This window comes from Sorghum bicolor, chromosome 2 (genome assembly GCF_000003195.3).
Source record: "Sorghum bicolor cultivar BTx623 chromosome 2, Sorghum_bicolor_NCBIv3, whole genome shotgun sequence".
NCBI classification, from domain to species: Eukaryota; Viridiplantae; Streptophyta; class Magnoliopsida; order Poales; family Poaceae; genus Sorghum; species Sorghum bicolor.
The window spans coordinates 64,693,875-64,707,476 of record NC_012871.2 but is presented as its reverse complement, the minus strand read 5'-3'; the positions used below and the strand labels follow the sequence as shown (position 1 = coordinate 64,707,476).

Sequence of the window (13,602 nt, the reverse complement as noted above, 5' to 3'; positions counted from 1 at the left end):
AGGGGCCAGAGCGTTCCAGTTGGGCCCAAACAAACCCGATTAGGCCGTCCCCAACGCACCAGGTTGGACAGCTGCCTCGGCCTCCACGTAGGAGCCATGGCTCCATGTCACCCCGAACAACATCCATATGCTTCAGGCTGGCCTTGTTTAGTTCTAAAAAAAAAATTGCAAAATTTTTTAGATTTCTCGTCACATCAAATCTTTAGACGCATGCATGAAGTATTAAATATAGACAAAAATAAAAATTAATTACACAGTTTAGTCAGAATTGACGAGACGAATCTTTTGACTCTAGTTAGTCCATAATTGAATAATATTTGTCAAATACGAACGAAAATGGTACTATTCCTATTTTGCAAAAAAATTTGGAACTAAACAAGGCCTTTGTTTACTTTCCATCCAAAAAGCTAATTTTTTTTAAAATTTCCCCTCGTATCGAATCTTTAGACGTATGTATGGAGTATTAAATATAAATAAAAATAAAAACTAATTATACAGTTTGGTCGAAATTTACGAGATGAATCTTTTGAGTTTAGTTAGTCCATAGTTAGACAATAATTACTACAAACAAACGAAAGTGCTACGATACGGCGAATTTTTTTCATACACCAAATAAACATGGCCTCAACTGACAAAAACGCGAAACACTTCTTTAAGGCCGTGTTTAGTTCGTGGAAGAAAACATTTTGCGACACTGTAGCACTTTCGTTTGTTTGTGATAATTATTGTCCAATCGTAGCCTAATTAGGCTTAAAAGATTCGTCTCGTTAATTTCGACCAAACTGTGCAATTAGTTTTTATTTTCGACTATATTTAATACTCCATACATGTATATAAAGGTTTGATGTGACGGGGAATCTTAAAAAATTTTGCGATTTTGGATGGAAGTAAACAAGGCCTAAGCGAGAGTAGAACCAGAGAGAGAAAAAGCTGCAGAGTGGGCAAAGTGGACAGTGTTATAGCTGACAAAAGCTCTGGAAAAGTGCTGCCTCCCTTGGGAGATTCACTGTATGCACTATGACCTAAGAAAAAGATTTTGGACTTCGGTACTGTAGCATTTTCGTTTGTTTGTGAAAATATTGTTCAATTATGAATTAACTAGGATCAAAAGATTCGTCTCATGATTTACAGATAAACTGTATAATTAGTTTTTATTTTTGATTATATTTAATGCTTTATGCATATGCCGAAAGATTCGATGTGGCGGGAAATCTTGAAAACTTTTTAGACCCATCCCCGTGACAACAATATAACACCACGGGTATCCCCATATACAGTGATGGGTGGGAGAATTTCCCCAGACCCATACCCGGGTGGGTAAATTAGACCCGACGGGTCACCCATACCCGCCAAACATCAGCAATTCACAAACATCAGTCACGTAGTAGCAATTCACAAGCATCGTCACATAGCCATTCACAAGCATCGTCACATAGCCACCTCACCATATACCTAGCAAATAGCAACATAATAATTTCTGCTGCAACCACTAGTCACAACACCATAATAGTTCATTGTCCATACAAATCACATAGTAGAGAGTAGTACTTTGCTAACACTATATAGGGTTCAGTGTATGGGCTGCCGGTGGACTGGTGGCTGGTGGGCTTCTTTAGTTTTGGGTTGGGTATTTTTCACCCATGGGTAAATGGGTATGGGGACTACTAGAACGTCCCCATACCCGCGTACCCCATGGGTGAAAGGTTTGCTCCGTTTGTGTACCCATAGGTACTGGTCTCACTCTATATTAATACCCTAATAGAATAAATACTCATCGGGTCGCGGGTCGCGGGCCCCTATTGTCATCTTTAGGTCTAGGTGGACTCTAAAGCATACGATTGCTGCTGCCTGCGTTGGCCCTAGCCTTATGAGCTTTCGCGCTCGCTGTAGCTTCCTCGCCTGCCACCCACCTAGCATTCCATACTTCATTTCGGTTTGGTTTGGTTCAGTATCTTAGTTGTCATAGAAATTTGATTCCTCAGAAAATAAGTACTAATTGGTTCCTTCCAAAAAATTAGTATCAAGATAATTCGATTTTGGTACTCGAAAAATACCGAAATGATCGTATGAATACGTAATAACATGTTTAAAAAAAATAATTTGACGTAATTTAAAAATGATTTCATAAAAAATAGTAGCGCTAAATACATACATATACAAGTTCACAATATTATATGAACAGAGTACCACATATATAAAATATAATAGACTAAAATAGTGCTACTAATACTCAAACTTAGCACATTTCAGTAAATGCGGTTACCCGAGGTATAGTATCAAATTTACCTTGGTAAATTCCGTTTCTGAAAATTAGGAATCGAACAAGGTCGGTACTTTCGAACTCAGTTCTCGGTATTTTTTGATTCGGTTCTTGGTTCTTGGTTTTCCGTGAGCTGCCACTAAGGGTTGTTTGGGAGATTTTTTTTCGAAGCTTCACGTGATCTAAAAAAAATCATCGAAACCTGATCCGAGGCTAGATCCATAGATTTTATAAAGCTTCTCAGGAGATGCTTAGAAAAACAATTAAGCTAAGTAAGCTCTAATGTTTATCAGGGTTCGTTTGTTGAACTCTTATCTTTCAAGCTTAGCTTAAAAGTTGATTCTATTGGTTTTGACTTCTAGCTGTTGATTTTGACTTTTGTAATAAATTTTTAACTTCCCCGTAGACTAAAAGAAAGAAAAGTTCTTCTCGGCATGTTTCCAGTTTTAGTTCATTTTCTTGGTAGTTAATTTTCTAGCTTTACAAAAATACTCAACAATTTTCTCAGCTTCTGGTTCCTAGCTGACAGAAGTTAGCATAAAGCTGAACAAACAAAGCCTTATTAAGAATCAATTATGGATAATACACAAAGGATTGAGTAATTTTTTTAGAGTTAGAAACAAGTCTTCAATACTTTGAGCAAAGCCAAAAGATAAATTTAAACCGTTTTACAGAACGATGATGGGATCACTAGCAATTGTTTAACCATCCAAACTCATTCGTCTTACAAACATAATCCTCTTACCTTGGTCTCAAAGAGGGACAAACTGTATAGAAGGAAAAAAGAGCATGCTTTTGGAGACGTCCAAAAAATGGATTAATGTTCATCATCTATCTGTGTTGTAATTCAGTACTACTCCTTCCGTTTTAAATTATAAGACGTTTTGATTTTTCTAAATATACACCATGTCTAGATATAGAGTAAAAACAATATATTTAGAAAAACTAAAACACCTTAGGACGAGTTTAGATGATAGCCACACGTTACCATGCGAGTGCGGCAGCACCTAAGATGTGGCGGTAGAAATCAGCGCTGCAAACGTGGCACGTTTTTCAACTGAAAAAGGACGTGGCTGCCACATCCAAGAACCAAACAGCAAGCTTCTACAGATGGCGCGCCACAGTTGAGGCTGGCAGGATGTAGCGGGGAAGCAAACACCCCCCTTATAATTTGAAAAAATGGAGGCAGTAAAGTATCATAATCACAAAACTAATGTACTCATTTGAATAACCAGACTTCATACTAAAAATGGCAACGGTGCCCGGCGATCACATAATAATAATAGTAATATAATATGACCGCCCGATAAGGAAAAGGCAGGAGTCCGCAACATCAACAGCTAGGTGTCATGTGCACACAACGAGACAAGCAAATAATCCCTCCGTTCCAAATTATAAGTCATTCCAAGAATCTTGGAGAGTCAAAATATTTAGTTTGACTAAAAATATAGAGAGAAATATAAAAATTTATGTCATAAAATAGGTACGCTATGAAAATATAACTAACAAAGAATCTAATGATACTTGGTTGGTACCAAAAATGTTATTATTTTATTATATAAATTTGGTCAAATTTGAAAAACTTTGACTCTCCAAGATTCTTGGAATGACTTATAATTTGGGACGGAGGAAGTAGAATATAGCGCCATGGAAGAAGGAAGAAATGCACCTACACAGCTAGTACACCACATGAGATGAAGGAATACTACAATCAGGTAAGTAGGCAACAATAGAATTTCCATACTGATTTCCTATCTGGATAGGTTCATAGGTTCTTGCAGGATGGCACCGAGCCACCAGCGAGAGCAACAAAAACAAGTTACAGGCTTCTTTGTATCTACAATCACATGCAGGTGGAAGCATGCCTTGTCGCTTGTGAATATGATACTACGCAAAGAGCAAAAATTGATTCTGGGCATGAAGTTCTCCTGGTGCATATCCTGCGCACGTTGCAACTTATGATCAACTCTGATGCAGACTGAGCCTCAATGGAAGTGGTCTTCGTGATGAGTATCATCCTCGTGGTACAGGTACAGGCCAAAACCGAACCGTGCGCAGGCTTTGCAGAATGCAGCTTCCTCTGCGGCAGCAACAGCATCTTCTCTGCGCCCCTCATGGACCTGTGCTGTGCCCGTGGCATCTCTGTATGCCTACACCCACATAGATGCAAGTACACTAGTTAATAGATATGTTTTTTTTCCTAAATGAATTCTAGTTGGTCTCAAAAGGCGGAAAAAAAAGATGATAAAGTCGGTGTGAACCATGTAACTTGAAAGTGTCACTTTAAATTTGCATCAGTACACTTCCAATTCCATAGAGAAAAATTGAGAAAGGATACCTCTCCATCAGTTCCTTTAAGTATCACCCGATATACCACGGTTACAGTTCCATTCTCAGAATAGATAACATCACGAACTTCTCCACACCAACCTGAAAATAGGAATCATTAGTGACTTCTCTGCACACAGACGGTGCTTTTGCAAGAAACCAACACCTAGTTATACAGCTGCAGAATTTTTAGAGAGAGCACATATGTTTGTTATTCCATTATCTCCAGGCATAATAACTCATATCTAACAGATAGGCATATAAAAAGCAACAATTAAGAGAAACAATGACTTAATGGGGTAAAACATTATACTATACATATCTACAATGTCTGTTACGTGAGGTAAGCTATCTTCAGGTTCTCCAACACAGGTGAGGCATGGTATAAGGCTATAAGCTGGTTATTTGTACAGCTGAACATGAAATCTATGAACAGACTAACAAAACATGCATCTATAATACAAGCTTGAAGAACCCATATGCAAGACTTAAAAACTACTCTAAATTCAACTTAGCATCCATGAAAAAAAAAATCAAAATTCTGTTCACTGAAAAGAGATCATAGAACAGTTTCAAATCCTAAAGAGAACTCACCTGGTGCATAGAAGCTAAGCATTCTGTTGGCATGGTACCTGCAGGATCAAGATGCAATAAATATCAGTATCCTCGAGCATGGTACATTCTTGCATATCAATTGAGAATTTGAGAGATAAGCATCAGGCAAATCCTTAAAATAAGTAATGTTAAGGATTTGCCTGATGCTTATCTCTCAAGTAATGTTAAAAGATTTCTTGTATACAAAGAGAGAAGCCATGTTAAAAGATTTCTTGTATACAAAGAGAGAAGTCATGCTAATACTTAGCACAAGTAATGTCAGGTGTAAATGATGGTGTTGTGAATGTGTGTTGATTCATTTTTTGAACAGTCACTTGCGATCATAACCAAGCAACATTGCATATCAAGAGAATAGAAGCAGTGTTGGATGACCAAAGTAATTACACATCTGGCAAATTGACACTCATGACAGAAGAAATGCTATGATGTAATCTTGTGCATGAGTAGGCAGGACAACTGGTTCAGCGTGGAGAATGAGGATCTACATATTAACATTGTTATGAAATGAAACAAGGCAGAATCATATAGTACTATTTTATTTTACTGGCTCAAGAGATTGATAACTATTTGTTAAAAAAAAGATTGATGACTAGACCAAGATAAAGAGGTCGAACTGCATGACTTTACCTAATTTACTGCAACTCTACCCAATTTAATCTCGAAGTACTTCAGCGCTGAGTAGGATAGTTTATATCGAGCTAATTTTATTTAAGGCATAATTATTAGGCTTCTGTAATTATAGGGTATCACATTAAAATTTGTAGAGTGAAATGAGAAAAATAAGCTGAGATATGTATGCATAAAATTCTATCCAATGAAGACATGGTTCTTTTTTTTTTAATACCAACCCCAAAAGATCCAGCTTTAATCCAGGTAGGTTGATTTGAAAAAGTCGATATGACCAGGCTTTAGAGTTTAGATGCCAACATGGATCCATAGAAGCTTTATCCGTTATACACATTCCAAGGTTGGAGAGACCCCTTTTAATAAACTAAACAAAAGAACAGCGACCCAACTTGTTTAAAGTTCAGAACTCATTCAAGTACTACGGAACATTTGACCATTGACTACGCGCATGTTCTCTAAAAAAAAGCTTATTGGAAGAACAAGTTACACAGGAAACTTCCGATAATCCATCGGAATGGTCGAATGGATGGATGCCTTGAATCTGCAGACAATACAGCAGCAATCAACACCACCACCAACCTGACCAAACGTGCCCTTAGAAGGAAGGCACGACAAATTACAGCCACTAGTGACTGATAAGAAGGCTGACCAACCTAGTTAATACAACAGTTGGAATCCTATGACATATCACCATATATATTCAATGCAAAGCCGTTGCATCCATCAAATGCGTGTTCTCAGCGGCATTACCTACGCCAATCATCGACAGGCAAAATAGCTGCAAATTCGCATAGACGATTCTGACTATCGAATCAGCAAGACAGCAAGGTTGCTATGTCCAAAAAAAAAACCCTCCAAGGGAGCAAGAGCAACGGATCACGCATTCTCCTCTAATCTAATACTAAAACGAGCAACTGGGTGACCAGGCAGGCGGGTGAAGGTGAAACCAGACGCGAGACAGATGAAAGCGAGCAGTCGGCACGCACGAGACGGTGGCCGTCGTCGCGAGGCGCCAGGCGCCAGCAGCACTCACCAGTGGACGGTGTCGGTGTCGGGGTCGATGATCTTGTCCGGGACGCGCTTGTTGAGGTCCCGCAGGATCTCGACGAGCGGGCGGGTCATCCCGGTGGCCTTGTCGAGCGGCACCACGTAGTTGGTTGTGGGCACCCCTTTCCCGAGCCCGCCCTCCAGCTTCGCCACCACGGACCGCCGCGTCCGCGGACGCGCGCACCTCGCCGCCCGCCGCACCCTCCCCGCGGCAGCGGGGAAGGCCGCCGCAGACCCCGCCGCGAACGGGAGCGCGGTCGCCGCCGCGGCCTCCATGCGCTCGGTTGGTTGGTTGGTCGCTGGTGGCTCCGGGCGCGGTTTGACTCGACGACGGACGACGAGTTCGTTGGCGCAGAGCGCAGAAGGGTGGGACGGGACTACGGGAGGAGCTTTGGTGGTGGGGCGGGGTTGGGAGCCGTAGAAAAAGAAGGGCCCCCGGTTTTGGGAGGGATGGGACGGGACGACGAGACGGCCCCGCGAGCCCAGCCACCTACTACCTGTACCGCTCCGCTCGCCTCGGCGCGCGGCGCGGCGCGGGGGCCTGGTCCCTGTCCCTTGGTGGTGGGTCGCGCGCGGCGCGGGAGCCGTCTGCCGCAGCCAACTAGCCGCGTACGCGCTGCCGCGCTGGCCGCTCTGGGGGAGCGTCGCGGACTCGCGGGGGGTTGGTGAGGCTTGGGTGGCAAAGGCGGTGGACTGCCATTTTGGCGGAGTTTGCCGGTGTGATCTACGGTCGCCGGTCACGGTCCACAAGCTGCCGAGAAAAGGGGTGGCGTGTTCGGATGGGTGCGGGAAGGCGATAAGGCCGTGGCCATCTCAGCTGCCCACTACTTGATGGTGTTGGTGAGTTGAGTAGATAGTTGTCTAGTTGACCGGGGAACCACATGTGCCTGGCTTGGCAGGTTGTCAACTTTTAATTTGCCATAATAGTGGCTTTATTTCATCGTTTTTGCCTCTGCTTTCCCTGCTGGATCTCGCCGGCTCCGGGTCCAAGTTTCATTAGGGCCTGTTCGTTGCACCAGGAATGAGCGCCTGCAAAAAAAAAAAAAAAAACCCCGTGGCAGAAATGCTAGTCAAAAATTTATAAACTTAGGCTGTTTCTATTACAACGGTATACAGAGATTCAGAAACACGCTGAAAGCGCACGTGCGTGAGAAATGGCCTCCCTTCCAAAACGTGTATACACCGTGCATTCCGCATATACTATTCGTCGCACGTGTTAACATCGTGGTCCGCATACACTATTCGTCGCACGTGTGAACATCACCGTCAAGTACCCAATTTCTTGACACTGGCAACAAGAGTACAAGACCCAAAGCGAATAGTAATAGCATATGCTTGTCATGGACTGTTTTGTTCCAGCACTTCTAGCTATGACACACGTGTGATACAGCAAACAGAAGCTAGACTAGATACAGCCAGGGATTCAGAACCAATCCTCCGCTCCCCTGTTAAGACACTTACACAGAGATCTCAATTTAGATTCATCGCAAATGATCTGATCAACAAATCCAATCATTCTCAAAACGAAGCTACCGCTGCAACGGAACAAGGAAAAAAAAATGCTTCGTTGCAGTGCCCATATCACAGAACTTTGTGAGAAGCATAATTAGTTTGCCAAAATGGAGTCATCATAAGCACGTGCCTTACTTCCTAACCTGTCATGCCATCATATACTACACAACCTTGCCGAAGTGCATCCACCCGACCCCTTCGACTGAATGGTTCTTGAAAATTGCACGGAGAAAACCCAAGCCCACCATCTAACTGTAGTATCCCACAAAAGATGATCCATTAAATTTCCATTTAGAAGGGCAAATCTTCTGGTGGTCATCCGCATATCATGCCACGGTCGCTTTACCCTGATTGTAAGCAGAAGAAATGCAAGTTAGCTTAACAAATTGCTGGAGCTGGACTTCAGTTTAAGGTACAAGGTCAACTACGTGCCTGCTTGAGCTTCTGTTGGAAGAGCGTTTGAACTTCTCTCCGGAGGGCATCAACCTCCACAGCGAACTCCTTTTGATCCTCTGGTGTCAAGTCCTCCAACTGTACCCCTAGTCTGAGCAGTACATTACTGAGATCACAGAACTCAAAATCCTCCACATCAGTTGAGGAAAGTTTCAATAGATTCTTAATGGCCAATAAAACCTGCACGGAAAGGATCAGATAACTAAGTAGGTGAAACAGGCTGGTTTTTATGGACAATATAAATATAAATCTCATGAAGTGCAGTAGCCAACTAGCCACTATCTCTGAACGACTAGACACATTGCAGCCTAGACCTTCCCAATCAGAGATTCAGATATAAATGAGTGCCTGAGGCATAGATGACTGAAGGAGAACAGTATGACAACCTAAGAAAAATAAGTTGTTTGCAAAGGCCCGTAAAAACAGAAACCATGAACAAAGTGTTACAGGTACTAGTAGTCTAGTAGTAACATATGCATCTATGCGATGCATATCTTCAAGACAACGACGACCAATGACAACACAATTTAGTTGCATCGCCAAAAATGCCTATTTAATCATGTACTGCCAAGATTACCAGCTTCCAAAAAATGAGACTTTTAGGTAAAATGACAATATTATTATGCAAAAGAACAAGCATGTTCAGAATAATAGGAACTGGAAGCAGTTCCAATCTTACCTTTTCCTGAAGGTCTAGGTCAAACCTTGATAACATATCCATTATTGACTTCAGAAAAAGACGTTCACTCAAGAAAGGAAGCTGCACAATTCCAGAATTTAGCTGAAAGTCCGCCAAATCTGTTACTAAAAACACTACCTTCTTCTGTAGCCTAACATCAATATTGTTGCTGACCAATATGTGCTGCAAAACAGGTGAAGTTGTCAGATGTCAGCCAATTCTGTGCCTATGTTTTGAAGTTAAAAATTGTCATTACCTGCAACATTGCACTGCCATTTTCTGAATGGAATGCCTCTTGACCATTTACATTATTTCTGATCAAAGATGATATAGCATACAATGCTTTTGCAGCTTCTTCTGCAGATGTGGAATAACCCATCTTCACCAACCTTGCCAAAGCTCCGTAACCAAGGATCTAGCCAAGGGTGAAGCAGTCAGTATTAGAACAGCTAAATGCCTAAACGTAACATCAGGACATACTGCACAACTAGAAGCAGAAAGTGATGATCAAAATTCGAAAGTACTTTCAATGGAAAGGCACCACTGTGATCTGAGCAGAAACACAGGGGGGAAACAATTGTTAGTAAGAAATCTAGCGATCACTTACCGATACAAATATTGAAAAGGGAAAGCATTCACAATTGCAACAGTGAAATGACACACAGGCTAAACATCATTTTCAAACACATGTAATTAAGTTATAAAGCTAATCACAGTAACATGTTTTTTGTTGTCTTACACATGTTACCACACTTCTTTTCCAATCTTAGCAAGATCTGGCCAAAGAACATGTCTATGACATCTGGCAAAGTGTGGCAAGCAGCAAACCACAATTGTGGTAGTGAAACAAACACTCCACCAAAGAAACTATGGCATGGCTAATGATTGGCATAGCAAAGCTTGGCAACCAAACAAACAAATCAGACTCTGCAAATTTGGCATTCAAAAGGCCTGATTGGTTGGCTACCAACTTTTGCCCAACCAGAACTATGGCAAGCCAAAACTTAGGCTTGCCAAAATCAAGGCTGCCAAAGCTAGGGCAAAAAATATAGGTGTACATTTGGTTGACTGCCAAAATCAAGGCTTGCCAATTTTCTCTTTTATGCAATTTAAGAACTTTCTAGAGACTTACCAAATCTTTGGCCATAAACATTGGCATGCCAATTCTTTGGCCATGAACCAATTGATGACTACAAATTTTGGCATGCCATTGTTTTGGTTGGGCAAGAATTGGAAGCCGACCAATCAGCACAGACTTGTACAAGATAATGAATAATAATGCACATTCTCTGAATACAAACGGCATAATAGTGGAATCAGAATTCAGAATGCATTCTTGAATGATGTATGCAATTACCTGGTTTTGTACAAGTTCGTTGTTCTGACTGGCTGTACCAAGGACCCATGCAGAGGTGGTCCGTATTTCTTCATTTGCGTTACTAAGCTCTTGAATCACAGGAAGGAGGCCCCCAAGTTTGTCAAGATCTAAGAATGTGTAGGAACAATATATAGTATCTCTTAGAAGAAATTACACTCACAAATATCAAATAATACACAAGATTTAGCATGCTGCCATGCCCTATTTTATTTCCTGAAAGGTATCTTTGAAAGTGTTATGGTTATGCTGACCATTTTCAGAAATGCAATGCAAGTGACCTCTTCAAAGAATGCCTTTTTCTGGAAAGTGGTGAATTGTACATATGCTTCAAGCATGGGTCATCTTAGGAATAAAATCAATACAAGTCTAAAACAGCGGCTACATTATGTCAGCGGCCTAAAGCCCTACACTCTAAAGGCAATACATTAGATGCCTCAGTTTTGGTTGGTATGCAGAGCAGTTTTATATATAAGCATATTTTGGTTGGTATGCAGAGCAGTAAGTAGCACACAGATGGACTAAAAAAGGGCAGACTTACCATTAGCATTGTCAATGGGCTCAACAAGAACTAAAAGTTCCTGCAGTGCGCGTTGGCGATCCTCCAGTGAAATGGAGGAATTATTTAAGTCATCAATTGCAATTTTCATTAAGTCAGCATCTGATGGCATCTTTAACTTCTCCATCAACTCCTGCAAAAAGTATACACGGGTTCAGCATAGTGTACAACCACATTTAAGCTTTGTTATGTTTCAAAAAAAAACATTTAAGCTTTGTTTTGCATGCCCAATTTGTCCTGATACAAATAAGAACTAATAGCAAAAGTTTTATCTTTTCTTTGGCCAATAACTGGCTGCAGTCAAACAAATGTCTGGAGCAAAATTCAAATTTGCAAAGTTACAACTACCCAGAACATGCTAATAACTTGGAGACACTCCAGGAATAAGGATGTTGAGAATTCAGAAATAATACAAGTATACAACAACCGTGACAGATCAAAGTTTGTTCGTCAATGTGGTGGTAGTCCAAATGACAGAGCAACCACAAAAGGAATCATGTCGCAAGGTCCAACCACAAAAGAATTGAGTCACCTGCTAGAGGTATATGCTGTACAGCACACCAGAGTGCTCCAGAAAAACACTAGTAGAATCTAGAACCAGACATGCCAAAGTCTTATGTATGTAGCCCAAGTGATACAACTGCCTAGCAAAACAACTAAGATGAAGCAATATAACAGGCCATAAAGCTGATAATAAATTACCAGAGGTCAGATCGCTGAAGCAGTGAAGCAGCATTTGTTACCTTGATCTCCTGACGCCGCTTGAGCAGTTCATCTTCAGATAACTTCTGCGCATCAGCCGCCTCCTCTTTCAGTTTCTCTGGGTCAGAATTTCCTGCCCCACCAAGACGAGTCAGAAATTAGAATTCAGCAAAATATAGACATGCCTTCCTAGGCTCAAACCCAGCCAAGCTGTACAGAGCAAATGCATCATCAACTCGAAGCCATCCTAGCGCTATACAACGATTTGCAGGCTCCACTAACGAGACATTTCTCTGCCCAATTGAAATTCTAAAGCAAATCGAAAGATTGTACAGCAGAATTAGGGGGCCTTGGGTTTTCCGTACCGATCGCCCACTGCAGCATGCTGTCGAGGGAGCCGAAGCCACCCGCGAACTCGTCCTCCTCCACCGACCCGCCTCCACCAGCATCCCCCTCCGCGACCAGCTTCCCCTCGTCCTTCCCGACCGCCAACGGCTTCCCGCCGCCGAGCGCCGACACACCGTCCCCCTCCGCCACCGCCACGGTTGCTGCCGCCGGCACGAACAGCGGGAGGAGAACGGAGACGGATAGGACAGCCGCGAGGAGTAGTTGGTGGGTGGGTCGCTTCGAATGGTGAGCCCTTCCCTTCGCCATGGCTCGACAGACGGACAGAGGCTTCGAGAGCCGACTGGAGCAGCAGCCGGCGCCGCAGTGGAGAGGGAAAGGGAGCTCGAGATTGGATTTTCGAAATCACGGGGGTGGTTCCTGGATTTATATATATGGTTCAGGAAATAGTTTTTGGATAAGTACATGCCTTTCAAGTATTTCAATTGAGATCATATTTGCATGTTGATAGGTACTTATCTCAATTTTTGACGATTTACAGGGATGAATTTGCAGAGGTTATGCAAGTGGGCCCGGAGATTCGTGTTCGGGCGCCTCCCATTGGTCGGGTGACATCACGTCCGGGACGCTGGAGGGCTCCAAAATTAGACCGCTCGTTCGTAGGTTGAGTGTAGGCGTTGGTTCCTGTTTGTTAGCTTTGCCGAAATTTTATTTATACTGATATTATTTACTTGTTGTAAAAAAATAGTCTTTCTATCCTAAATTATAAGTCATTCTAAAAATTTTGAAAGCCAAATCATCTCAAGTTTGATCAAATTTATATGATAGGATAATAACATTTATAATATCAACTAAACATCATTAGACTCTTAATTAATTATATTTTCATAGTAATATCTATTTGATGCTACAAATTTTGTAATTTTTTGTATAAATTTGGTCAAATTTGAGATGCTTTAACTCTCTAAGATTCTTGAAATTACTTACAATTTGGGATGGAGGGAGTATATTACACAATAGTTGATAAAGTCGTGCTGATAAGGCCTTATTTAGATTCAAAATCTTTTTTTGATTGTATTTGTAGCACTTTCGTTTGTATT

At 41.7% G+C, this 13,602-nt stretch overlaps 2 protein-coding genes across 2 annotated transcripts; both read right to left on the bottom strand.

The window, feature by feature from the left end:
• Positions 3,953-7,669, bottom strand: LOC8058991 (DNA repair RAD52-like protein 2, chloroplastic). Its single transcript, XM_002460466.2, has 4 exons — positions 6,864-7,669; positions 5,183-5,220; positions 4,599-4,690; positions 3,953-4,410 (listed from the first exon to the last, which is right to left on the bottom strand). The coding sequence occupies exons 1-4, from the start codon at positions 7,151-7,153 to the stop codon at positions 4,246-4,248; spliced, it is 585 nt and encodes a 194-aa protein (XP_002460511.1). The 5' UTR covers positions 7,154-7,669; the 3' UTR covers positions 3,953-4,245.
• LOC8054806 (hsp70 nucleotide exchange factor FES1) lies at positions 8,197-12,899 on the bottom strand. Its single transcript, XM_002460465.2, has 8 exons — positions 12,523-12,899; positions 12,199-12,290; positions 11,438-11,588; positions 10,879-11,006; positions 9,778-9,936; positions 9,522-9,704; positions 8,822-9,022; positions 8,197-8,736 (listed from the first exon to the last, which is right to left on the bottom strand). The coding sequence occupies exons 1-8, from the start codon at positions 12,809-12,811 to the stop codon at positions 8,716-8,718; spliced, it is 1,224 nt and encodes a 407-aa protein (XP_002460510.1). The 5' UTR covers positions 12,812-12,899; the 3' UTR covers positions 8,197-8,715.

Excerpts from the sequence above, each read along its gene's own strand:
- LOC8058991 (XM_002460466.2), bottom strand. The coding sequence starts at position 7,153 with ATGGAGGCCGCGGCGGCGACCGCGCTCCCGTTCGCGGCGGGGTCTGCG. Across the intron at positions 4,691-5,182 it reads GCTTAGCTTCTATGCACCAG|GTTGGTGTGGAGAAGTTCGT; the intron begins GTGAGTTCTCTT and ends TCCTATTTTCAG. Across the intron at positions 4,411-4,598 it reads TTAAAGGAACTGATGGAGAG|GCATACAGAGATGCCACGGG; the intron begins GTATCCTTTCTC and ends ATGTGGGTGTAG.
- LOC8054806 (XM_002460465.2), bottom strand. The coding sequence starts at position 12,811 with ATGGCGAAGGGAAGGGCTCACCATTCGAAGCGACCCACCCACCAACTA. Across the intron at positions 9,937-10,878 it reads ACGAACTTGTACAAAACCAG|ATCCTTGGTTACGGAGCTTT; the intron begins GTAATTGCATAC and ends ACCCTTGGCTAG. Across the intron at positions 9,023-9,521 it reads ACCTAGACCTTCAGGAAAAG|GTTTTATTGGCCATTAAGAA; the intron begins GTAAGATTGGAA and ends CTTTCCGTGCAG.